The 27,222-nt window shown below is 36.1% G+C and overlaps 1 protein-coding gene across 1 annotated transcript in view; it reads left to right on the top strand.

The window, feature by feature from the left end:
* Nucleotides 1-27,222, top strand: part of SUGCT (succinyl-CoA:glutarate-CoA transferase) — a 774,528-nt gene that overhangs the window by 373,723 nt on the left and 373,583 nt on the right. Inside the window, exon 12 of the mRNA XM_043588522.1 lies at nt 13,970-14,072. Within this exon, the coding sequence (XP_043444457.1) occupies nt 13,970-14,072 (103 nt within the window). The remainder of the gene's footprint in view (nt 1-13,969; nt 14,073-27,222) is intronic.

Here is a 27,222-nt window from a genome sequence, read left to right as displayed (position 1 = left end):
CCAATACATACCGTCTTGATGACTATAACTTTGTAGTAAAGCTTGAAATCTGGAATCGTGATGCCTCCAGTTTTGTTTTTCTTTTTTAGCATTGCTTTGGCTATTTGGCAGCATCTTTTGTGGTTCCACACAAATTTTGGGATTGTTTATTATAGCTCTGCAAAAAAAATACTGGTGGTATTTAGATAGGGATTGCATTAAATGTGTAGACTGCTTTGGGTAGTATAGACATTTAACAATTTTTTTTAATGTTTTTTATCTATCTATTTTTTTGAGACAGAGAGAGGCAGAGCATGAGCAGGGGAGGGGCAGAGAGAGAGACACACACAGAATCTGAAGCAGGCTCCAGGCTCTGAGCTGTCAGCACAGAGCCCGACGTGGGGCTTGAACTCACGGACTGTGAGATCATGACCTGAGCTGAAGTTGGATGCTCAACCGACTGAGCCACCCAGGCACCCCTAGACATTTTAACAATGTTTGTTCCTCCGATCCCTGAGCATGGAATATTTTTCCATTTCTTTGTGTCTTCTTCAATTTCTTTCATAAGCGTTATATAGTTTTCAGTGTACAGATCTTTTACCTCTTTGGTTAGCTTTCTAGGTTTCCTAGGTTTACAGGTTTTATTATTTTTCCTAGGTTTATTATTATTCCTAATTTTCTAGGTTTCATTACTAGGTTTCTTATGATTTTTGGTGAAATTGTAAATGGGATCAATTCCTTTATTTCTCTTTCTGTTGCTTCATTATTGGTGAATATAAATGCAACAGATTTCTATACGTTGATTTTATATTCTGTGACTTTGCTGAATTCATGTATCAGTTCTAGCTATTTTTTTGGTGGAGTCTTTCAGGTTTTCCATGTAGAGTATCATGTTGTCTGCAAATAGTGAAAGTTTGACTTCTTCCTTGGCAATTTGTATGCCCTTTATTTCCTTTCGTTGTCTGATTACTGAGGCTATGACTTCCTGTACTATGTTAAATAGTAATGGTGAGAGTGGACATCCTTGTCTTGTTTCTGACCATAGGGGAAAGGCTCTCAGTTTTTCCCCATTGAGGATGATATTAGCTGCTGGTCTTTCATATATGGCCCTTATGATGTTGAGGTATGTTCCATCTATCCCTACTTTGTTGAGGGCTTTTCTCAAGAATAGATACTTCTGTCAAATGGTTTTTCTACATCTATTGAGAAGATCATAACCTTTCTTTTATTAATGTGTTGTATCACATTGGTGATTTGCGAATATTGAACTAGCCCTGCAGCCCAGTAATAAATCTCACTTGATCATGGTGAATAATTCTTTTAATGTAATTTTGAATTCAATGTGTGCATTGGATTTTTACTTTATGAATAGTGTCTTTGATGCACAAATTTTTTAAATTTTCATGAAGTCCAGTTTATCTTTTTTTTTTTTTTTTTTTTGGTTACCTGTGCCTTTGGTGTCCTATCCAAAAAATCATTGCCAAATCCAGTGTTGTGAAACTTTTGTCCTATGTATTCTTCTAAGAGCTTTCTTGTTTTATGTGTTACATTTAGGTCCATGATCCATTTTGAGTTAATTTTTGTACATGGTGTTAGATAAGATTCCAACATCATTCTTTTTACATGTGGATATACAGTTAGTTTTCCCTGCACCATTTGTTGAAAAATCGTCCTTTCCCCCATTGAATGGTCTTGGCACCCTGTTAAAAGTCATCTGACCATAAATGTTAGGGTTTATTTCTGGCTCTCTTTTCTATTCTGTTAGTCTGTATGTCTGTCTTTATGCAAAACCATACTCTTTTGGTTACTATAACTTTGTAGTTATAGTCTCTCTCTCTCTCAAAAAAAGTAAATAAATAAATAAAACGTTAAATATGGTTGAGACGATAGATTTAAAGTTATGTGCATTTATTTTAACACAATGAAAAGAAAAAAAACATTGTGATCCATTTTAAATTTCTAAAATTATTTTTTTAATGTTTATTTATTTTTGAGAGAGCGAGACAGAGCACGAGCGGGGGAGGGGTGGAGAGAGAGGGAGACACAGAATCCAAAGCAGGCTCCAGGCTCTGAGCTGTCAGCACAGAGCCCGACGTGGGCTTGAACTCACGAACTGTGAGATCATGACCTGAGCTGAAGTGAGAAGCTTAACTGAGCCACCCAGGCGCTCCTAAAATTATTTCTGTAATTGATTTTATTTCTTCTTTTGTGTCTGTTGATATTAAATATTTTTCTACAAAAATTACGTATTGCTTTACTAGTAGGTCTTCACAAAGAGATCTCGGTTCAAGAGGCTTATGTTTTAGTATGAGAGGCCTTGGTATAAGTTATTTCTGGACCTTGGCAATGTGGGCAACTTTCCTATATTAGCTTTGCAATGATGCTGCTTGGGCTGTTTGTACAGTCACAGCAGATGCTGGTCAAACCATTATAATATTATGACCCACACTTCATTTAAAATCTGTACAAAACAGAGTATGTTTCTGAACTGTGAATGATCGTTAGTTTGGGCCAGAATTATTACTGTGGTAACAGTTAGTGTGAATCTTAAGAAATAGTGGCTTCTCAGCCTAGTAAGTGTCTTGATGGGTTTAAGAGCAAGTTGTATGAAAAGTTCTGAGTGACCCTGCTCTGGAAGGCAGTGACTGGATTCCCCGGGGGAATTCTCGCTCCATCTTTTGTGTGGCCTGCAGATTGACATTCAGGCAAAGGAGAGAGCTAGTGAATGCTAGAGGGAAAAAGGGGTAACTTTAATCATAATTTATCAGTAATAGTAGAGATAAATTTCTAAGAGGAAATAAGGTCTGAGAAGATTACAGGAAATATTAAGTCTGTGGTTCTGTTTACGGTAGAAACACGGACCAACAAATTCCAGCTGTTTTTCTGTGGGTTATAGAAGTGTCACAGGCCTGTTTATAGTTAATGCATTGTAGACTTTAGCCTGGATATTATGGAATCCTATTGGTTTGGGTTGGATTTACTCAGATTTGTCCAAAGAGACATTTTCTGTAGGCAGTATATTTATCTACTAAATTTTTGTTTCCAAAACTTCTGGTTTCTTTCCCCTTGTTGCCAACAGTTTGCCTCTCCAGTAATGTTAGTGTAGCTTTATTTATTTAACACTTCTGTAGCACTGAATCATACCGTGCACTGTTCTATACACCTTTAAATTTAATGCCTCATGACAAGCTTACAAGCTAGATACTGCTTATTAAATCAGCGCAGAAAGCAAAAACATGACAGGACAAGAATTATGATTTGTCTACATTAAAATTAATAGTTTTTATATGAAAAGGTAAGAAAGCTAAAAGACGAGCTATAGTGTAGAAAAAATTTAAAGCACGTTAAGTCACTAGTAAAAGAGAAATAGTCCAATTGAGAAAAGTGCAAAAAATATGAAAGGGAAAGAAAAAAATATTCTTTAAACTTGTGAAAAGATGTTTACCTTCTCTAGTTGTGAGAAATGCAATTTAATTTAAAGTAACCATGAGAGGGGTCCCTGGGTGGCTCAGCTGGTCGAGCATCTAACTTCAGCTTAGGTCATGATCCATGGTTCGTGAGTTCGAGTCCTGCGTCAGGCTCTGTGCTGGCAGCTCAGAGCCTGGAGTCTGCTTTGGATTCTGTGTCTCCCTCTGTCTGCCCCTTCCCTGCTTGTGCTCTGTCTCTTTCTCAAAAATAAATAAACAATAAAAAAAATTAAAGTAACCATGAGATACCATTTCATCTCTACCAGAGTGACAAAACTTTAGTCTGACAATAACAAAAGTTGGTGAGAATGTGAGCATGAAAGAAGCAAAAATTGTCATCAGGCTGTATGGAGCTCTTTGGAGAATAGTCTGGCAAAATCTAATACAGCTGATGATGTGTCTACTTGATGACTCAGCAATTCTGCTTCTCTATGTATACCTTAGGGAATCAATCCTACTTGAATAGATAGAGAAAATTATAAGGTTCTATTGAGCATCATGTGTAATAGTAGGAAACTGGAAACAATAGACCGTAAGTAGGAAAAAAGATAAATTGCGGAATATTCACACAGGAATGTGCCCAGTGGATAAAGCACATGAGCCAAATCCGTATGTATGAATACAGATAGATCTTGAAATTAAAATGCTTAATATGAAAGCAAGTTCCAGTATAAAGTTTAAAAACCCACATGATACCTTTTATTGCTCATGGATTAATTCCAACAGATACACATGTATTTAATAGGATGGTGCTTCTTTTGAAGAGGAGAAAAAGGGCAACAAGGTAAAAGAGGTACAAAAGGGGCTTCACCTCTGTTGGCAACATTTGTTCCTTAAAGATAGGAAACACAGATGCTCAAATGTTAAGATTTTAATGATGTGGGTAGGTGAGGGGACATAAGTATTTGTATTATTTTCTTTCCTATAGTTTTCTATTCCTATACTTTTTGGCATGTTTGAAATATTTTACAAGAGTAAAATAAAAAATAAACTTAATAATTTAAAAACTAACTCTAGTGGATAACATTCCTGAGTTTTCTTTTAAAAATCACAGGAAAGCATTGCTATTATATTGAAATAAACTCTCCCCAAAACTTGTATGTTATGTGGACAGCATTTCTTTACAAAGTTATATTCAGTTCTCACTGTCTTCCAGTGTAATGTATTTTGCAATTCTCCATTGTTTTTGTTAAGTCCTCGCAAGATATTTATTTAGCTTTCTGTGTTTTTCACAAAATTATTTGGAGTTTAAAGGCACAGTCTTTTGTATATCAAGAAGATGGGGTGTGAAAACTTTCTCTCCACTGTTCTGGAGAGCCACCCTTAGAGGAAATCCACAAATGTATTTATATTTATTTGTATAAGGGGATGGAATTAATGTGTACAAATTTTAGAAGATTATGGGTTCTGGGTATACAGATATTGACACTTCTATTAAAAAAACCGTGGTTGGCAAATTAACAACTCTTCCGTAGAAACAGTATTGCAGCAAGATAAGGTTTACCTTTGTACTTATGCAAAAAATATAATTTTTTTTGCAAATTGATTCATATTTCCAATTATATGAACAAATCATTGTGTGCATTGAAGAATGCTTTTATAACATAAAGTCATATTCCAATGTTAGTTAAGTTACATTTGGATTTTCATATAAAACTCTGAAAATACAACTAACTAGACCTCCAAAATAACTTACATTTTTGAGTCCTGAATTTTGATGTGGAAAAATGATTGAGGGGACTCAAAGATTTAAAAACTTGTTGCAGAGTCTCTGTATATAGTTTATCCTTGAAATACTTTTCTGTTCTGACCCAAAAGTGGGGAGAAACTCATAAAACCAAGATGGATGTGATTTTACTTTTGCCACAAATGTTGCCATATTCTTCACTCAAGAAACTCTGAAGACCATGGAAGACAAAGTTTCTTTGAGCCTCTCATAAAGTCAGGTGGGAGATATAGGTAAAAGGGCAATGGCTCCAAGTTGCTGTCACTAACTTTTAAGTCACCATATTTTGCCCAGGGGTATCTATGGACCTCTTAAGGAAATGAGACCTTGTCTATCTATGGACACAGTGTGACCTCGCAGTAGGCATTCTCTTTTGTCACCGACAGGAATTGAGACTTTGGACTTCCTCTGAACCACTAGGATGAGCCAGAAAGACAAGATTTAACATCTGTGGCTTCTCTACAAGCTATAGTGATGTTGGTACCTCTTTAAATTGTTACAACCCTCCTGGATGCTTATCCTGGTTAAAATGTATTTGCTCTGCTACCCCCTGCTTAGCTTGAAATCTCTGCATTGTCACTACCTACCATGAGATCTCCAGATGTAATGAAGACCAGTTGAGATTCCTGACACTGGTGGCATCACCAATGATGTACACTGCACAAACACTGATATTTTCTAGAAAAAAAAATAACAAAGTGACATGTAAATACATTTTAGAAGTCCCAGAAGCTTTGAATTTTTGTTTTCAAAATTAAAAATAGTTTTTGATTGGGTGCCTGGGAGGCTCGGGAGATTGAGCATTTGACTCTTGGTTTTGGGTCAGGTCACGATTCCAGGGTCCTGAGCCCTGCATTGGGCTCTGTGCTGATCATGGAGCCTGCTTAAGGATTCTCTTTCCCTCCCTCTGCCCCTCTCATCTGCTCTCTCTCTAAAATAAATAAATAATATTTTTTGATTGAGGTACACAGTTGACCCTTGAACAATGAAGGGGTTAGGGGTGCCAGACTCCCACGCAGTTAGTTGAAAAATCTCTTTATAACTTTTGAGTGTCTATGAATTTAACTAGTAGTAGGCTACTGTTGACTAGAAGCCTTACTAATAACATGAACAGGTGATTAACTCATTTTGCATGTTATATGTATTATAAACTGTATTCTTACAATAAAGTAAGCTGGAGAAAAGAAAATGTTATTAAGAAAATCATAAAAAAGAAAATACATTTACAGTACTGTATTGTATTTATTGAAAAAAGTCTGTGTGTAAGTGGACCCATGCAATTCAAGCTGATATTGTTGAAAGGTCAAGTGTAATTGACATATAATACTGTATTAGTTTTAGGTGTACAGCATAATGAATAATTTGACATATATATGCTTATATTTTTACAGCCATAAATATCTGAGAGATGATCAGCAGTAAATAGGATCTGCTGTATAAATTGTTAAAATGCATTCCTTGGATTGCAGTTTAGGCATATTTATTATCGTGTTTATTTTTAGTATAAGTGACATGACTACTAAGTGGAATACCAGTTATTGGGTACTTACTATGTGCTCTGTGCCATGTTAAGCAATTTGCAACTATAATTTTCTTATAGCAGATGAGAAAATTAGAACTCAGAAAAGTTAAACCACTTACCTACCATCACAAAGCTAAGGGAGGTTAGGAAATACATTTCATTTATTGATTTGTTTATTTATTATCTTTCATAAATGGCAGCAGTGCATAGTGAGATGAGCTCTGAGCCAAGAATATAAAGATTGAGTATGACTCCCAATTATGCTTCAAGTTTTTCGTCTTCAAAATAATGATAACTTGTCCTTTCTCATAGGATTCTTGAAAAGATCAGATTGGAATATGGTGGTCAATATTATGAGACATTATGGGACCATAGCATTGATCAATGGTCAGTGAGAAAGAAATTGGGAATTGTTGGAGACCAAGCACCTCACCAAGTACAGAGTTAACTTGCTTCTGTCCCCCAACTTTGATATGCCAGTGGCCTAAGGGTGCCACTGCACGCTGAGCTTGGTTGGGTTGATGTTGACTTCTAGCAGGTCGACCCTACTGAGCAAACATAGAGAAAGACGAGTTCAAAATCCCACCCATGGATAGATTTGAGCCTTCTCTTACATATACCTCCCTACTTGACTTCTCTATGCCTTAATTTACTCAGTCATCAGAATCATAAAACTCACCTCCCAGGATTATGATGACTAGAAATAATATATGCAAAGTATTTCTTACGGTGCCTGGTAGATAAAAGGCTCTCAGTTAAGAGTAACACCAAGATGCTAGGCTTCAAGTACTCCTTTTGAAGCCTTCTCTGGGACTGGTCTTTGGCTGCACATGACTCACAGAACTTTGTCTGGTCTGCTCTCCTGGACTTTGCTACCTTGAGTCAAACAGTAGAAAGTTGTGGTTAACATGTGGGCTTTAGACCCAGGATAGACTTCCAGCTTGGCTACTTAATTTGATACGACTTAAAAAGGTTACTTAAACTCTCTAAACTGTGGTTTATTTAAAGGTTTAAACCTTTAAAATGACCATGATGATACCTTTCTCACAGGATCGTTGTGAGAATTGATTTGATTTGAAAAATTGTGAATGTTATTAACTGATATTTTTATTAAGGTCATATAGGTAGGTGGTGCTAGGGCTGTAACTCAATATCTATCCGCATCTCATGCCTTTTCTGTTGTGCACACTTCCTGTGTTTGAATACTTTCAGTAACTGGACTGACAGTGTGCTATTAATAGAAATATGTACAATGTGCAAAATAGGATGATTTTATAGAGCCATAGAAAACAATAGATAGTTTTTAAGGTCTTTTTAATTCCTGAGATCTTATGATTTTCTGGATAACACAGTCAGTCCCTAAATCAAAACATTATGTTTTAAGCATCTGTTTGTAAGTTAGTTGTTGGGAACTTGAAATTTATTTTCAATAAGACATATTTCTGTGAAGAATTTAAAGAGCAGTGTGAAGGAAGAAGGAAAAGAGGGGATATTGTGATACTGCATTTAAACCTAAGACCCTCAGATTGTCTTCCTTCTCCAATCCTCAGTATTTAAATATACCTACTGTCAGCAAGGTTTTGGAAGAAAGTAATCTACCCCACTTATTCAAGCTAATGTGACTAAGACCCTCTTATTCTGACCAATTAGTCGTATATTCATTCATTTAGCAAATATTGGGTGCCAACTGTGTTCTCAGTTTTGGGGATATAGCAGTGAAGAGATAGTTTGTTTCTCTAGTGTGAGAGAAGATAGTCATCCTGGGAAAAGAGACAATTGGACAGATTTGAGACATCTAAAATTCACTTTAGTAAAAGGAGGAAAACTGGAGGCAATAAGTTTTTAGTCTACTATTGCCACAGTCCAAGTGTCAGACTAGATAAGTAAAACTTAACTATTGAAATGTTGATTCTGCAGGCCCATTATGTGTCAATTACAAGAGATGATGAAAAAATGAGTTCCTGAGTTAGCCAAAAGTGTGAATTCAGGAAAGGGAGAAATACAAGGTTTATGGGTGCAACAGAAGTGGTAGTCATCCATGGGCTGTTGTGTTTATGGGAATGGTAGTGCATCTGAGTGGAAATATCGTATGGCAACTAGGAAGAGGAGATGGGGGAAAGGTCAGGGCTAGAAATACAGATTTGGGTACCATCTCCATGGAGACGGCAGGATTACTTAGGTGAAAAAGAACAAAGAATATCGGGACTGGAAGAAAAAGGTAAAAGAATTTAAAGAAGAAACTGAGGGGTGCCTGGGTGGCTCAGTCGGTTGAGCGCCCGACTTCGGCTCAGGTCATGATCTCACAGTCTGTGAGTTCGAGCCCCGCATCGGGCTCTGTGCTGATGGCTCAGAGCCTGGAGCCTGCTTCCGATTCTGTGTCTCCCTCTCTCTCTGCCCCTTCCCTGCTCATGCTCTGTCTCTCTCTGTCTCAAAAATAAATAAAAACATTAAGAAAAAAAATTAAAAAAAAAAAAGAAGAAACTGAAATGGCCAAAGAGGTCTTAAAAATCCAATAAGTATAGTACTATAGGATGTAAAAATAGGCTGGTCAAAAGCATCAAATGCTGCGCGGAGAGCAGGTAGGATGAGGACTATGAAAAGACTATTGGGTCTGACAAGTGGTAACTGAACACTCTTGGAGTCTGGGTAAGAAAAAGTGTTGGTGAACAAATCAGATTTCTGAGGCTTATGCAGCCATGACAGACTGGAAATGGATAAATAAGAGGAACAAAAGGGGTAAGAGCGCCAAGAAAACGTTTTTTTTCCAATGAAAATTGTTTATTATTGACAATAATATGGAAGATATTGATAGAGGGGAAGATTTAAGATGCATCGGAGAGAGAGTACATTACCTCCTTTCAAGTTTTCTTGCCTCTGGTCTCATCTGTATCTCTCCGTTCTCTGTGTTAATGTGTTAATGCTGATTATGTCAGTCCCCCGCTGAAAGACCTCTCTGGATTCCTCGTTGCCGGTGGAAATCCAATATCCTTAGCATAGCAGACAAGATGCCTTGCACTCCAGTTCTAACCTTCTTTTCCCATTTTTCATCTTTTGCCACTCAGGGCACAGGAGACTTTAGATTCTTTCCAGGATGGGTCTTTGTACATATTGTTCTCTCTGTCTGGAAGACCCTTCTTTCCATCTTCCCCATGGAAAATGCTAACTCATCCTTCAACAGCTGGCTCAAATGTCACCTGGTTTTTTAATTCCTTCCTGACTCACCAGGCCCCGTTCAGGTCTCCTTTTTTGGTACTTTAACTCAGGTTGTACACTCATTTTTTTGCCTCAGCATCTTGCATTGCAATTCATCAGTTTCTTTAGCTGTGTTCTCCTTTAGGTGTCCTTTATGATCTTTGAATACAGGGGCGTTTTTATTGTTGTAATCCCCATGACTGACACAAAACACACTATTACTAAAAACATCAGGAATGAATGAGTATTAATGTAAGGAGATAGAGCTTGAAGTGAAAAAGCATCTTCGTGCTAAATGAAATAAGCCAGATGCAGAAATACAAACAGTGCATTGATCTCACTTATGTGTGGAATCTAAAAAGTCAAACTCCTAGAACCAGAGTGTAGAATGGTGGTTGCCCAGGACTAGGGTGTGGGGAAAGTGGGGAAATACTGGTCAAAGGGTACAAGCTTTCAGTTATAAGATGAGTAAGTTCTGAGAATTGAATGCATAGCATGGTTATTATAGGTTTTAATACCATATTTTATACTTAAATTGTTCTTAAGTAGATTTTAAATGTTCTCACTCCCCCCCCCTCACCCACATAAATGGTAACCATGAGGTGAAGGATGTGTAAATTAATTTGCCTGCAATAATCATTTTATAATGTATATGTATATTAAATCACTGCACCACATTTCACTCTTTAAAAAACCATGTTGTACAAACTAAATGTGTACAATTTTTATTGGTCAGTCATACCTCAAAAAAAGGTTGGGGGGCTAAAGCTGTATGAATTTGAGCAGGTTCATTTCTCCAAACCTGATTTTCCTACTGATCATATGAGAATAATATTTACCTTACAGTAAGCTTGTGAGGATAAAAGCTACAAGATATAGACCAAACAATTTAATAACCAGTATTTAGTAATCATTAACGTTAGAATTATTTCCAACTCCACCTTCATGGCCCATGCCTCTTAGTTTCTCTCTGGTCTTGCATTTGGCTGCAACGTTACACCATTCTCTAAAGAGAAGAGCTTTTGTTTTTGTTTTTGTTTTTAATTTTTTTTTTTCAACGTTTATTTATTTTTGGGACAGAGAGAGACAGAGCATGAACGGGGGAGGGGCAGAGAGAGAGGGAGACACAGAATCGGAGCCCTGACGCGGGGCTCGAACTCACGGATTGCAAGATCGTGACCTGGCTGAAGTCGGACGCTTAACCGACTGTGCCACCCAGGCGCCCCGAGCTTTTGTTTTTTAAGTGAAATCTTGATGCAAAGAAATTTAAACTCAAGTCCGTCTTCATGTTTCATCTACCTAAGTGATGCGATTTGGTTAACAATACTCATTCTGACATCAAGTGAATTCAGCAAAAATCTAAAATGCAATATGTGGATTGATTTAATAAGTTCACAATTAAGTCTGGTTTGTTTAATGAGTTTCCAAGTAACGTCCCAGAGGAGGCTCTAGTTTTGAGGCTCACTCCATTGGATCTAGGGACACTTTCCTGTCTTACCTTCAGTATTATACTGCCTGAAAAGTGATTTAGAACAGCTCTTTCCTTTTCCTTTTTTTTTTTCAGCAGAATTTTTGTGGTTAATAAAAACATGCGCTTACAGCTTTTTTGCATAGATAAAGGAAAGGATTCCACATCAGATTTAGATCAAGAGATAGATTTTCAGAGGAAAATGATGGATGTGTCCTCTGGGAGCAGCGGAATGCAGCGATGTTCTGTCTCTGACTGATTGAGTTTAAGGCATTTATGAACACTTCCACACCCACACCCACGCAAATACACAAACAGTGGTCACGACTGCAGCTCCAGACACTGCCTCTCTCCCCTGTCTCATTTCCAAAGTGCATCCATTGTTTTCCATAACATGAAATAAATCCCTTGCTTTTGCCCAGTGGTGAAAAGCTTATATAAATACTAAAACTGCAACTATTCCCCTGAGTTTTCTGTTGGCAAGTCTGCAGCCATGGGTTTGTTTGGATATTGACATGCATTTTCTGTGCGGCTCTTTTAGGCCACTTGGGTGAGGCCAGTGGTGATAAATTCACTTGTCTTGAAAATTTATCAGCTTAACCATTATAATACTCCGTTTATGAAAATTTAAGTAATTGACACCTTGATTGAAAAGGCTCCAAGTTCAAAGTATCTCTTTTATTCTTTCAGCATATATCATTCTGGTGATATATATGTCTCAGGAAGTCTTGGCCAGGAGATGATTTTAACAGTCATTGAAAAGAAAATAAGGTTGTGTAGAATTGATTATTGTAAGACATTTAATCTGCATGGTGGTGTTCCCATGAAAGAATGCTTTTCAGTATGTAGAAGGGAAGTGTTCACCATAGGGATGGTGAACATTACTGGCTGCAATTCAAATGTACAATAAAATCTTGTCATAATAATAAGATTAGAAAAGTGTCCTCAAAGTATTGATACTGTTTTTACCCTGGTTTTAAACAGTGGAAGAAGTAGTGCATTTCTCTTATATAATTTCCTACAGAATCTGCAAATTTAAGGTTAATTCTAGCTATGTGTAAGATTGCTGAATGGAAATCCATGAATACTATTTCAATTATATTTTCACTTGTTTTTCCATAGTAGTGCCTTCTACTTGCTCCCAATAATCTATTTTACCTAAGGCGTTTTAAAAATCTCTTTTCACCTAGATTATTACTTAACTAAAAATAGTTCTCCAGTTTAACAATTAGTAATTCTAAACTCTTTTACAAGTTATCACTGTTCAGTTGCCTTGAAGATCCAAGATTGTGTTCTATTTCATTGTCTTAACAAGAAAAAATACAAAACAGTGAATCTCATTAATGAATTAGGTCCCCTTTCCTTGAGACCTAATAGAGAAAATAAAGGCAATCAAATAGGCTTTTAGGTCTGTGGAGCCTAATTTTAAATTATAGAAAAAACAAACAGAGGTAAAGGACTTGGTTGGATTTGAGAGGTAATGGCTAAACTGATATATCAGTCTTCACATGCCTAGATTTGTTCTGATTAGTAAATCACAGTGCAAATAAGTACCTAAAGTTGTTTTTAGGCCAATGGTTGTGGCTGTTAACTCTGATGTACCTTAAATATAATAAGGGTAGAACATATAGCTTTCTTTTAAAACAACTACATTTTTAACAATGTTTATTTATTTTGAGAGAGAGAGAACAAGGGAGAGAGAAGGAGTGTGAGCAGGGGAGGGGCAGAGAGAATTTCAAGCAGGTTCCACACTGCCAGTGCAGAGCCTGATGCAGGGCTTGAACCCACGAACCATGAGATCATGACCTGAGCTGAAATCAAGAGTGGGATGCTAAACTGACTGTGTTACCCAGGCACCGCTAATGCAACATTTGTTTATTTTTTGTTTTGAGGAATAATTTAGTATGTCAGTGTCTACCTTATAGTGGCGTATTATGCCTCATACCTAAAAAATACTTTGCACAATGACATTATGCTCAAAATTGCAATTATTATTATTATCATTATATTTATAAATTGCTCAAAACCACAACAATTGAAACTCAGTTAAAACCATTCCCCACATAATCTCTCTTCTCCAATAAGCTCTCTGTCAAAAAGCACACAGGGACAGGGGCGCCTGGGTGGCGCAGTCGGCTAAGCGTCCGACTTCAGCCAGGTCACGATCTCGCGGTCCGTGGGTTCGAGCCCCGCGTCGGGCTCTGGGCTGATGGCTCAGAGCCTGGAGCCTGTTTCCGATTCTGTGTCTCCCTCTCTCTCTGCTCCTCCCCCGTTCATGCTCTGTCTCTCTCTGTCCCAAAAATAAATAATAATAATAATAAAAAAAAACAACAAAAAAACAAAACGTTGGGGAAAAAAAAAGCACACAGGGACAGAAGTAGGAGGAGTTTTATCTCTAAAGGTGGATTTTCAAACAACGGGACCTGGGTGGCTGTTCCTACCACTGCAGGGCAAGTCGAGTTGTTTCAGTTAGGCAACATTCTCAAAACTAGGAGCAAAGAGAGTCTAAGAAACATATTTTTGTCATTATTGGTTGCTTCAAAAGAGGGCCATATGAGAAAAAATGTTGTGTTACATTCTTTGTAAAAATACATCTTTTTTTGGTGTGTTCCTAGGTTCGAAAAAGAAATGACCGGCAAGTGGTTATACCTCTTTGAAGGCAGTGGGGTTGCATACGGCCCAATCAACAACATGAAGAATGTATTTGCAGAACCCCAGGTTTGGTTTTTGAAGTTTTTAGTACATTGCAGTTTTTTAGTACATATTGCCTCTCTTTCTTATCATATAAATACCTGTTAGCCATTGGTCTTGAGCTTAAGTCATGTAACATGATTTTTGACTATTATGTTAGACTGTGGGTCTGAAGTAAAAAGAATCAATTTGGAACTGGCTGTCTATAATCATGCTTTTATGTCCATCAGATCTAACATATTTCTGCAACAGTCTCTACATAAAGCCTGTGAGGTCAGGACATTCGTTTTTCCTGAAAAATAGAAATATAGACAATTGAAAGATTGGGATCAGGCACTTGGAGATCATTCTCTATAGAAGGAAGTATGACAACTCTCACAGTTACAGTCCATATCTTGTCAGATGGCTATCTTAAACTGTACAAAGCAGGTTACATTAACTTTGCAAATGAGAGGCTTTTATATGTTTTGATTAGTAAAGGGCATTATTTGTGAAGAATTAATTGTTCTTGAATAGAGATTTGATCTGTACAATTCTTATAGGCTTCTTCTTGGGCCCAGGAATAAGGATCACCTGAAAAAATATTTTTTTCTATAACATTGTTCAAATACTTATTTTAGATGGTATCGAAATAATTTCTGATTTTATTAATCAGTATCACTGCAGGCAACTTACTGTTTCTTGGATTCACATATTAATCCCAAAAGGTAGAGGAACTCCATTTTTCTATGAAGCTTTCACTATGATTATTCACATATCTTGTCAGTTTCCAATGCTTCAAAATTACAGGTTTAAAAAAATTCTTTTCATTGTAACAGATTTTTCTTTGGAATTAATTATTGAAAATGGAATACGATGTTTTCTAAGAGAGGAGAACTTCGTTGGAAACTGACCTAATTCTTTACCTTTGGTATCTATATTTTACATGAATACCTGCTTCAAGAAGAATTGAGATGTATTTGATTCAATGGCTACAGTATTTACTGGAGGAAAAAAAGTGAATGAATTCAGGAATTCCGCTTTGGGTTTATTTTCCTGCCAAGATCGTGAAAATGGCAAGGCTTTGTCCGTAATAAAACAATGGCCAATAAGTATTTGAGATAAGGGGGCCAACTTGATGTGTGTTGAGTTTATGTGGAAGGGTCCTCACTATATCATGGATCACTGTCTGGTGACTCTTTGCAATGATGTAGCAGCATGCATGCCCTGAAATGTACTAGACCCAGAGGACCAGTTTCCTCACTTCATGCCTTTGAATGAGGCCAAGCTCTGACTTTAAATTGTTGTGGGGGAATGGGTGGGTGCTTTGTACTATTATTTTCTGGCTTAAAAGTGGTAGTGAGGCGTGTAGGACTTGGTGTTTAATTCAATTAATGTGAGGGCATGTTTCTCTAGAGATAATTTCTGAGAGTTTTATCATCAGCATTTTCGTTGCTCCACCTGTTTCATCAGGCGTAAATTTACCCCAAAGAACGTTATTTTAAAAATCAGTAGGTATATTCTAATGTGACCTATTTTCTAGGTTTTGTTGAATAAGGAACCAAGGTTCCACTCTTCAAATTGATCAATGCAGTCTGCTCTGGTTCGGACCGAATCTAGGATAATTAGATTTTTCATTCCCAATTTTCCCTTGTAGTTTAGTTTAATTACTGGAATCTCTGTATCTTGTCTCTTTTGGACCTGCATGAAGTTTCTATTGTTGGTCTATGGCATATTTTTAGGACTTCAATCATTTTTCAAATGGAGAAGAGTGATATTACCTGAGCCGGGACACCAACTTGTGCTACTACCCCAAGGGTCTCTGAAAACTGCCTTCTTAGCCACCAAAAAGAAGATTGTAACTATTAGAATTCTAACATCAAAAATTTTTAACTGTACAGTGATGATTACTGACAAGGTACCCTAGTCGCAAGAATAGAGTTGGTCTCTTTTATATATAATTTCATTCTTCTTTGCCATTTAAATACCAAGCGTACACTTCAAAGTTTTTTGGAGTTTTAGAAAGGCAAAAGAGCAACATACCATTACATTTTGAAAGTTAGCAAAGATGACTCTGGCAGTTGCATGTAGGATTGTTTGGCACAAGAGGTAAGGCCACTGTATTTCCCCTATGCTTGGAATTGCTGGGCTCTTTTTAAAGAATTCCATATAATTTGGAATTTTGGAAGGAATGTAAAATGTGACAAAATCATGGAGTTGTTTTTTAGGACTGCTTTAAAAGTTCATTCGGCAAACCATTCTTGTACTTACTATGTACCAAGTGCTAGGGATTCAGCATGAACTTAGTAATTATCTTATGTTCTGAAAAATAAATTTAAAATGGGCTTAAATAGCAGATACACATTAAATATTGTTGATGCATGGATCAGTGAATGAGTGAGTTGGCTAACTCTGCAAAGTATAGGTTTTCCAAATGATCAGGTGGCTATTGTGCACCCCTGAGTGGGGCTGACAAGCTCTGTCTATAGTGCTGGCTGGAAATCCTTTGTCTGGAAAGCCTAGGGGAGGTAAGCACAACGTAATGGTTAAGTCCATGGAGTCAAAATTGTTGGGCAGCTTTATAAACTTACTAGGGTTCAGTTTACTCAACTGTAAAGTGGTGAAATAGGATCTTGTCTCTATATTGTTGTGTTATAAGAGATAGTGTTTATCAAGGGCAGTAGGGATTGCCAGATGGTAATATCCCTAGTTATGATGGTGTTCTTTAAGGTCATATTTTTGTTTAAAAAAAAGAAACACCCTCTTTTACTTACCTTTGTTTCGTGGATACAAACAAACTCAGTGTGGCTGTGGGGAGGGGATCGTTAGCTTAAAACCGAGCTCTAATACTCTTTTAAGAAAATGCATCTACAAACTCTGTGCCAAGTTCTCAACCTTCATCATTTCTGATTGCTGAAATTCCTTTTATTTTATTTTTTATTTTCTGTACAAGTATCATTTCCGTTTAAGGTGTCCTCCCTTGTTTTTCCCCCGATGAGCTGTAGAGTTTCTTGGCCCTGGGTACGTGGAACCGGCCACTTGTGCTCAGATGTGGGACCGTGCCGCTGGCGCCCGTGGCTGGCTCTCCGTGTGTGCTGTGCCAGCACAGCTGCTAGTTCAACTGAAAATTGACTTGGGTGAAGTACAAGGCCTGGAACATGGCGCAGGAAGTGAGGCTTTGATGAAGTGAAGAGGGGGTATATCTAACCAAAAAAAAGAAAAAGAAGCATCACAGTGCAAGAGAGAATTTTCTGCGGGCCTGCTTATAGTGGGCCATGTACATTTCATCTATGGTTTAGACTTGGTAGACAACAAAAATTTACTTGACGGTAGAAACTGCTGCTAACCTAAATAATTTCATCATGGCCTCCTGTTCCAAGAAAACTTGATTTTTTGACTCAACTGAAAGAACAGATGATTTTTTTTTTCTTGGATAGAGACAAGGTTGTCTACCTTTTATCCTCTGGTTATATGCTACAGACTGCCTAGTCGAAATGATCCTAAAGTATCCACTGTTAAGTCAATCAAGAATACTATGGGGGTTTTGGTCTGGATTTACTGATAGCTTTGAGAAATTTTGATCCAAAAGCCTTTTAGTGGTAGTTTTATTGTTTTTCTCCCTCAGTGATAAATTATCTGTGGAAAAGTCTGTGTATTCTAGAAGTATAATGGAGATTATCTGCATATAGATTTTCATGGTCGTTTTTCCAAGTGCTTTCTTAAAATATCTTTTTTTAATCAGGCCAAGATTGTGCAATACATTAAAGGAATTCTTAAAAAGTTTAAAAAACTTGCTAGATGACCTCAGTATGGTCCTATTTAACATACCCTTGGGAACATGTGCATGAAATACATTGTGGTTTGAGGTTTTCCAACCCAAACAAACTTAAAAGAAAATGCAGCTTTTAATAGAAACTATTCAAATTCTTGCAAAAATAGGTATGGATCTCACCACTGAGAGCATTTAAAAGCATCATTATCTACCATGAGAATCAAAAGAGATTGTGTTATCCTGTCTTTTCTATTTTGGTTAAGACTGTGTGTTTGACGATTCTAGTGTATTCTTTGCTGAACTGCGCAATTAAAAAAAATACATAGAGATGAATGACTGAATGTCTGATTAATGTTTTTTTTTTTTTTTTCTCCTTGATGCCATGACCTGTGGGTGGGGAAGAGAGGGCAAAGGGTGTCGCAAAACTGATGTTATTTAACAAAGTCTTCACATTTCTACCACACAAGTTGAATACATCAGGTGTAAGACATCACCCTGAAGCATCACTTCTGAGAACTATTGGGAGGGAAATATCAGAACTGAAATATCACAGCTGGCCCTGATTTTAGCTGGTGCCAAACACCTGCAGGCTCTAAAAGGATACCAAAACAAAACCCCACCCCATGGCCGCAAGCCATCCCTTAACAACCCTTCCTTAACTTTGTATCACCATCAAAATTAATTTAACATTTTCTACAGAAACCTTATTCTTCCGGTCCCAGAAGGCCATTACAACTCCATTAGCAAATCTTTCGTATGGGGTAAATATGTCATAGAAACAAACAGAATGAAGTATTGAAATATTTGATGGCTTAAAATTATCTGTTGTTTTCATATCATTATTTGTGGAAGCCTGTGAAGTTGGAGATTTTATTAATCTCTAGGCTAGCTCATATTCTCTAAGTGATTTGGTTTATTTTAGCACATTTTGGCAAAATATCTGAGCATCTGGGAAAAAAAGTTTCAATATTCATGTAGTAAGTGTCAGAAGCACCCCAATATACAAAGCTGTTTTTCAAGCCCTTTCTACACTCATGCATGCACGTGCTTCTGCACATGCGCACAAACGCACGCATGCACACACACACACACACACACACACACATTGTTGATGCATTTTAAAGATTGCCTTCTCAATGACATTAGTTAATATTTATTGAAATGCAGTTGTATAGCCCTGGGGGTCTTATACACCTCAGACAAAATTATATCCTTGTCTCTAATACTGCTGGGAAGCACGCATACCTACAGTGCTCCTTGCAACAGGAAAACAGTTGATGAAGATCTGAAGTAAAACAATGTGTCTGGAAATAATTCCTGGGAGACGAAGGAGATAAAAAAAACAAATTTTGTGCCCATCTCTGAATATATACATGACACATTTTAGATGGTGAACAAATTCAGATATATTATGTGTGTGTTTGTTTTATGAACCTGGGTTTAATACTTTAAATTTTTGAAGAAATAATGTGTTTTAGACTTAAGTGATTAAATGAAATAAAAATGGAGAGTGTAAGCCTTCAATTTTATATTAAAATAAAAAGCATTAGGCAGTAATATCTAGTGTTATTTTATTGTGTTGAGAAGGATCCTAATAATTGAAGAGGAAACCGATTAAAATGTCAAATCAAAATTAAGGACATATTATAACATTACTGGCATTTTGTGCTCATTTTTAAAATATAGCTAAGAAAATTGGATGCACCAGTTTCTTTGAATGATAACACTTCTATATATTTAGATAGCCAATTCAAATGCCTTGGACATTATTTGACTGATGGTGATGGAAATAAGATTGTAGAGTTTATGTTAAATAAAAAAGCCTCCTTTACTTTTTATCTTTTTATAAAAATGTCAAAGGCATGGTTCAGGGCAAAGGAGAATGTATTTGCTTATTCATTCAATCAGACATTCACTCATTTGTTCAGCAAATAGTAATTGATGGCCAACACTAGCTTGTGTGCATGCACACTCTCATAGATATTATATTACATAATATATAATATATATACACCAATATATATACCAATATACATATTGGTTTTGTAGTAGATATTTTGCAAGGGAAGAGAGTATGATGGAAAACAGTAAATCAACAAAAATAAAGCTTCCTCCAAGGAGGTCCTGCAGTCCAGTTCAAGGTAAAGTGTCCATCAATCACAGAAGAGTTACATATAAATGTTTTGGGCATTTTATTAGTGAGAAATAATAGTCACAAGTCATCCTATTTAATGAACTAACAGAAGTTTAAGATATGACAAAGACTTGCAAAATGTCTTTATCATGAAACTTACCAAAAAACTCTTTATTCTTTTAAATACTTTTTGTAATCAGTTTGTCATATTACTCATATATTCTTTTTCAGTGATTAAGAGGAATTTAATGGAGGTTTTAAACTTTTACTGTTCAGTGATTTTGAAATTATTTGGGACCTGGGAATATCTGAGGGGTTTGTTTGTTTGTTTGTTTTGTAAAGTTATTCTCTCTGTATTTCTCTGTCTCATACAGCCAATACTGAATGTTATGATTTCACAGATTTAGTCAAATAAGAACATTTTTCATTACCATGGTATTGTAGTTATTAATTAAAAAGCATTCTGTTTGTATTATTGGTAGTACTGAACATGAACAATGATTGACAGGGACTGAGCACCATTGATATTTGAAGAACTTTCCTAAAATGATTAATGATGAAGAAAGAAGACCCACAAAATGGTGTATTCAAAGTCTAAAGGGACAATGGAGTTCAACATTCTGTAAGAACTCAGCAGTTAAAAATGGACCCTGAATTTGCAATTTAGCTCTTTTATTTTTGTTACCTGTGCTTTATATATTTTTTATGTGCTATACTAGGAAACCGTTGCTTATCTGAGGACATGAATATTTATGGGTGTATTTTCTAAGAGTTTTGTAAGTTTTACATCTTACATTCAGGTCTGTGAACAATTTGGCGTGTGTGTGTGTGTGTGTGTGTGTGTGTGTGTGTATGCTCATCCTGTAAGGTGTGGAGTCCAACTTCACTATTTTGCATATGGATATATCCAAATTTTTCAGCATCAATTGTTAAAAAAAAGACTATTCTTTTCCCATTGAATTTTCTTGTCAGTTCAAAATCAACTACCCATTAATGTAAGTGTTCATTTCAGAACTTTAATTATTTAAACATTTTTATCTATTTCCACAATTGTGTATTTCTCAAGATTTCTAATGCTGATTTCTAATTTTATTCATTGTGTTTGAAAAACATACTTTGAATGATTTAAGCTCCTTCAAATTTATTGAGGCTTATATTATGTCTTATTATAGGATCCATTCTGCAGAATGTTCAATGTATTCTTAAGAATGTGTATTCTATTGGAGTATTCTGTAGATGTCTGTTAGGTCTCATTTATTTTTACCATTATTTAACTCTTATATTTCCTTGTTGATCTTCTGCCTTGTTGTTGTAGACATTATTGAAAGTTGGGTGTGAAATCTCCCAATGGTTATTGGTAAATTGTCTGTCTCTCCTTTTGGTCAGCTTTTGCTTCATCTATTTTGGGCTCTGTTGTTACATGCTTATATGTTCATCACTGTTATATCATCTTGATGAATTATCCCTTTATCATCATAAAATGTTTGTCTTTCACTCTAGTAAGATTTTGTTTTTGATTTTTTAAAGTTTATTTTGAGAGAGAGAGCAAGAGAGAGTGATAGCAAGCATGCATGAGTGGGGAAGGGCAGGGAGAGAGGGAGAGAGAAAATCCCAAGCAGGCTCCATGCTGTCCACACAGAGCCCAATGCAGAGCTGAATGTCATGAACAATGAGATTGTGACCTGAACTGAGATCAAGAGTCAGACACTTAACTGACTGAATCACCCAGGTGCTCCAAGATTTTTTGTTTTAATATCTACTTTCTGATATTAGTATTGTCACTGCATTCTCTTTTATGATTGTTGTTTGCATTGTACATCTTTTTCATCCTTTTATTTTCAATCTATTTGCATGTTTGAATATAAAGTATCTCTTATGTAGACAGTATATAGTTGGATCTTGTTTTTTTTTTTATCCAACCTTAAAATGTATGCCTTTTGATTGAATTGTTTAAGCCATTTACACTTAGTTATTACTGGTGTGGTTGGATTTACACCTGACATTTTGCTTTTTGTTTTCTATGTGTCTCATGTCTTTTTTATTGCTGTTCTTTTCATTGCCTTTTTTTGTATTAAGTAGATATTTTCCTCTATAATATTTTAATTCCTTTCATAACTTTTAATGATATTTTGAGCTTTTTTTATTGGTTTCTTTGGGGCCTACAATATATACCTTAACTTTTCAGAATTTACTTCAGCTTCTTTTATTTGAGTTTAGTTGACACACAATGTCACATTAGTTTCAGGTGTACAAAATAGTGATTCAACAACTATAGTTATGCTGTTCTCACAAGTATAGCCACCATATGTCACCATACAGCACTATTGCAATACCAGTGACTATATTCTCTGCACTGCACCTTTTATTCCTATGACTAATTCATTCCATAACTGGCAGCCTGTATCTTCCACTACCTTCATTCATAACCACTAGTGGATACTTACCCAAAGAAAATGAAAACACTAATTCAAAAAGTATATGCACCCGTATGTTTATTACAGCATTATTTATAATAACCAAGATATGGAAGAACTTAAGTGTCCATCAGTAGATGAATGCATAAAGAAGATGTGGCACACACACACACACACACACACACACACACACAGGAATATTACTCAGCCATAAAAAAAGGTGAGACCTTGCCATTTGTGACAACATGGATTGACCTAGAAGGTCCTAAATGAAGACAAATGCTGTGTGATTTGTGTATGTGGAACCTACAAAATCAAACAAATGAATAAACAAACAAAAAGCAAAATCAGACCTATAAATACAGAGAACAAACTGGTGGTTGCCAGAGGCAAGAAGGGTGGGTAGGTGATCAAAAAAGAATTGACTTCAGGGGCTCCTGGGTGGCTGGGTCGGTTAAGCGTCAAACTTCGGCTCAGGTCATGATCTCACGGTCTGTGAGTTCGAGCCCCGCATCGGGCTCTGTGCTGACAGCTCAGAGCCTGGAGCCTGTTTCAGATTCTGTGTCTCCCTCTCTCTCTGCCCCTCCCCTGTTCACGCTCTGTCTTTCTCTGTCTCAAAAATAAATAAACGTTAAAAAAAAATTAAAAAAAAAAAGAATTGACTTCAGTTTTATACTGCCTTAGTTACAGTGAAATATTGAAACTTTACTCCTATATAGCTCCATATATATATGTATATATATATGTATATATATATATACATATATATATATATATAGTTTCAGATATATAACATCTATACATATTATAAACTCAGCAATACACTGTTACAATTATTTCTCTATAAAATATGTTATACAGTATTAAATCTTTCAGAGTTTCTGATGAAAGAAATAAGGGCAAATAAATATTCATAGAATTTTTATATGAATCTTTTTATGACATCTTGTTTTCTTAATTTATACCTATGGATTTGAGTTAAAGATTTGAGTTGGATCTGATGTCCTTTCCTTAATCCAGTACATCTTTTTGCTCTTGTCTACCCTCCTTGTGCTATTATTGTTAAATATATTACATTTACATATTATAGGCCCAATAGTATATTTATATACATACTGTTTATTGCAATAGCTTTTGTTTCTTTCACATTTTTATTTAAATTCTAATTAGTTAACATACAGTTGATATCGGTTTCAGGTGTAGAATCCAGTGATTCATTACTTACATACAACACCTAGTTTTCATCACAAGTGCCCTCCTTAATGCCCATCACCCATTTAGCCCATCCCTTCTAGCAACCCTCAGTTTGTTCTCTATAGTTAAGAGTCTGTTCTATGGTTTGCCTCTCTCTCTTTTTTACCCCTTATGTTCATCTGTTTTGTTTCTTAAATTCCACATATGAATGAAAACATATGGTATTTGTCTTTCTCTGACTGACTTATTTTACTTAGCATAATACTCTCTAGTTCCATCCCTGTTGTTGTGAATGGCAAGATTTCATTATTTTTTATGGCTGAACAATATTTCTCTCTCCCTCTCTCTCTCTCTCTCTCTCTCTCTCTCTCTCTGTGTATATATATATGTGTGTATGTGTGTGTGTGTGTGTGTGTGTGTGTATACACACACACACACACACATACACATATATATATATACACACACATACATACATATATGACACATCGTCTTTATCCACTCATCAGTCAGTGGACATTTGAGCTCTTTCCATAATTTGGCTATTATATATATATATGTATATATATATATGTATATATATATATATACATATATATGTGTGGCTATATATATATATATGTGTGTGTGTATATATATATGTGTGTGTGTGTATACACACACACACACACATATATATATATGTATATATATATATATATATATACACACACATACATACATATATGACACATTGTCTTATCCACTCATCAGTCAGTGGACACTTGAGCTCTTTCCATAATTTGGCTATTATAGATAATGCTGCTATAAACATTGGGGTGCATATGCCCCTTCGAATCAGTATTTTTGTATCATTTGGGTGAATACCTAGTAGTGTACCTGTTGGGTCATAGGGTAGTTCTATTTTTAAGTTTTTGAGGAAACTCCATACTGTTTACCAAAGTGGCTGTGCCAGTTTATATTCCCATGAACAGTGTAAGAGGGTTCCCCTTTCTCTGAATCCTCACCAACACCTGTTGTTTCCTGTGCTGTTCATTTTAGCCATTCTGACAGGTGTGAGGTGGTATCTCATCATATTTTTGATTTATATTTCCCTGATGATGAGTGATGGTGAACATCTTTTCATGTGTCTGTTAGCCATCTGGATGTCTTCTTTGGAAAAATGTGTATTCATGTCTTTTGCCCAGTTCTTAACTGGATTATTTGATTTTTGAGCGTTGAGTTTGATAAGGTCTTTATAGATTTTGCAGTAGCTATGTAAATCAGTCAAGAGGAGAAAGTAACAAATATGTAATTACATTGTTTTTTGTAATTGCCTTAATTATTATTTTATTGGTTTTCTGCTGTGTATCTGTGTGTGGATTCATAGTGCTATATGGTATCATTTACTTCCAGCCTAAAGAACTTTCTTTGCTATTTATTACAATGTAAATCTGATACCAAAAAATTCTTTCAGTTTTTGTTTATCTGGGATTATCTTTAGTTTGCTTTCATTTGTGAAAGATAGTTTTGCTGGCTATAATATTGTTTGACGGTTTTTTACTTCTAACTCTTTTAATACATTGCTCCAATGCCTTCTGACTTCCATGGAATCTGATGAGATGTTACATGTTAGTCTTACTGGGCTACCTAGTATGTTATCAGTCATTTTTCTTTTGCTCCTTTAGGGTTTCTTCTTTGTATTTGAACATTTTGAGTATTATGTGCCTGGGTGTATGTGAATCCCTTTACATTGATCATACTTAGAGTTCATTGAGCTTCTTGGATGTGTAGACTAATGTTTTTCATGAAATTCCAAAGTTTTCAGCCATTATTTCTTTGGTATTGTTCATCACTTTCTCATACCTCCTTCTGGTTCTCCCATTTATGTGTATGTTGGTGCTTTTAAATGGCTCTGTTCTCATTTCTCTAAGGCTCTGTTCTTCATTTTTTCCTCTTCTTCAGATTGCATAATCTCTATTCATCTATCTCCAAATTTACTGATTATTTCTTCTGCCAATTCAAGTATATGGTTGAGCCCCTCCAGTGAAATTTTCATTTCAGTTATTGTACTTCTTGACTGCAGAATTTCCATTTGGTTCCTTTTAAATAATTGGAATATTTCTATCTCTCTATTGATATGGTATCTTTGATGAGACAATGTCCTCATATCTTCCTTTAATTATTTAAGCATGATTTCCTTTTGTTCTTTGAACATCTTTATAATAGCTGCTTTGAAGTTTTTGCCTGCTAAGTCCACCATCTGGGCCTCTTCAAAGGCAGTTTCTATTGCCAGGATTTTCTTTCTGTGTATTGGTCACACTTTACTGTTTATTTGCACGTCTCATACCTTTTTGTTGCTATCTGGATATATTAGATCTCCTCCAACCCCAGGCATTGTTTTGTTTGTTGCTTAACAGGTAATACAACAGTGACTTGCCTGCATCCATTCTGTGAGAATCATTTTCCTTGCAATGTATAGCCACTGAGGTCCCAGCTCAGATGGTTTCCACTTACTTTTATCTTTTATCTCCAGGTCTTCCCTGAGTAGGTATAAGCCACTTACTAAGAACCCTGAGGATGTTCTTACCCAGTTAGATTTTTATCCTTTGTAGTTGGTCGTGTGTGTGACTTGGAAGCTGCTATTGAGTTTACAGTCTCCTTCCCCCCACCCCCTGCCTTTTTTTTTTTTTTTTAGCCAGGGACTAATAGCTTGGGGATTTCCTCTGTGACTGCTTCTGAGAGATCACAACCTTGGACACTCACACAGTTCCTAGACTTCCAGAAGTAATTGTGATTTGATTTTTAAGTGTAACTTCCAGTCTGTCTTTCTAGGATGTCCTGAAGTTCTTTACCCTATCAGAATATCCACGTCTAAGTTTCTTTTACTTTGTACTTTGTGATGACCCTCTTTACACTTATGCTTACACCTTCAAGAAGGTCTTACTGTGCTCTGCTGGAGTTCTTAGGCTCCTTGTCCTTACCTTGCTAGGTTTGGTCTCCCATTTATTGCTACTTTTGAAAGACAAATGTAAAAGTTTTATGGCAGTGTTTTTAGAGTGGTCTCCAAAAGAACACCTGGGTTAGAATCATCCAGAGGCCTTGTTAAAATTCATATTTCTGGAACTAACCAAGCCCAGTGATTTTTAATGTCTTTGAATGAGGTTCAGGTATTGGCTTATGTAGATTTCCCAGAATTATTCTGGTACAAACTGTATTTTGAAAACCATTATAGGAGATGGTAGAAGATTAAGTTGGAAGTGTAGCTTGGGTCCTGATTGTGAAGCACCTCAAATATTTCTCTAAAGGATTTGAATTTTCCCTGTGGGCTAAGTGTTGGAAACAAAAATGGCCTTACATATTATGTGTATAGTACTAAGTATCTTCTGTGTTCTCTCACCTTCCTTGATGGTCTCCCTGCTCTATTGCAGACACTTTGTGTGCTCCTCACTCACTCACTAAGGACTTAGGGCCCTCATCCTTTTATCTTCTTTTATCCTTGCTTCCTCTCCTTTCTATTGTCTCTGACTCCCTACCAGCTCAGCATGACCTCATCCACCCTTCCCCTCAAAGATCTTAAAGCATCACTTTGTTTCTTTCTCTTTCAAATAAAAACTTAAAAGAGTATTTCCAGCAATTCAAATGAATTTCTAAACCAGATACTGGGTGCAGGGAGTTATTTTTTAATAGGATTAGCTTTCTTAC

The sequence above is a fragment of the Prionailurus bengalensis genome, chromosome A2, assembly GCF_016509475.1.
Source record: "Prionailurus bengalensis isolate Pbe53 chromosome A2, Fcat_Pben_1.1_paternal_pri, whole genome shotgun sequence".
Taxonomy (NCBI): Eukaryota; Metazoa; Chordata; class Mammalia; order Carnivora; family Felidae; genus Prionailurus; species Prionailurus bengalensis.
Note: the sequence above shows the minus strand (reverse complement) of the source record. Positions and strands in the feature narration are given on the sequence as shown.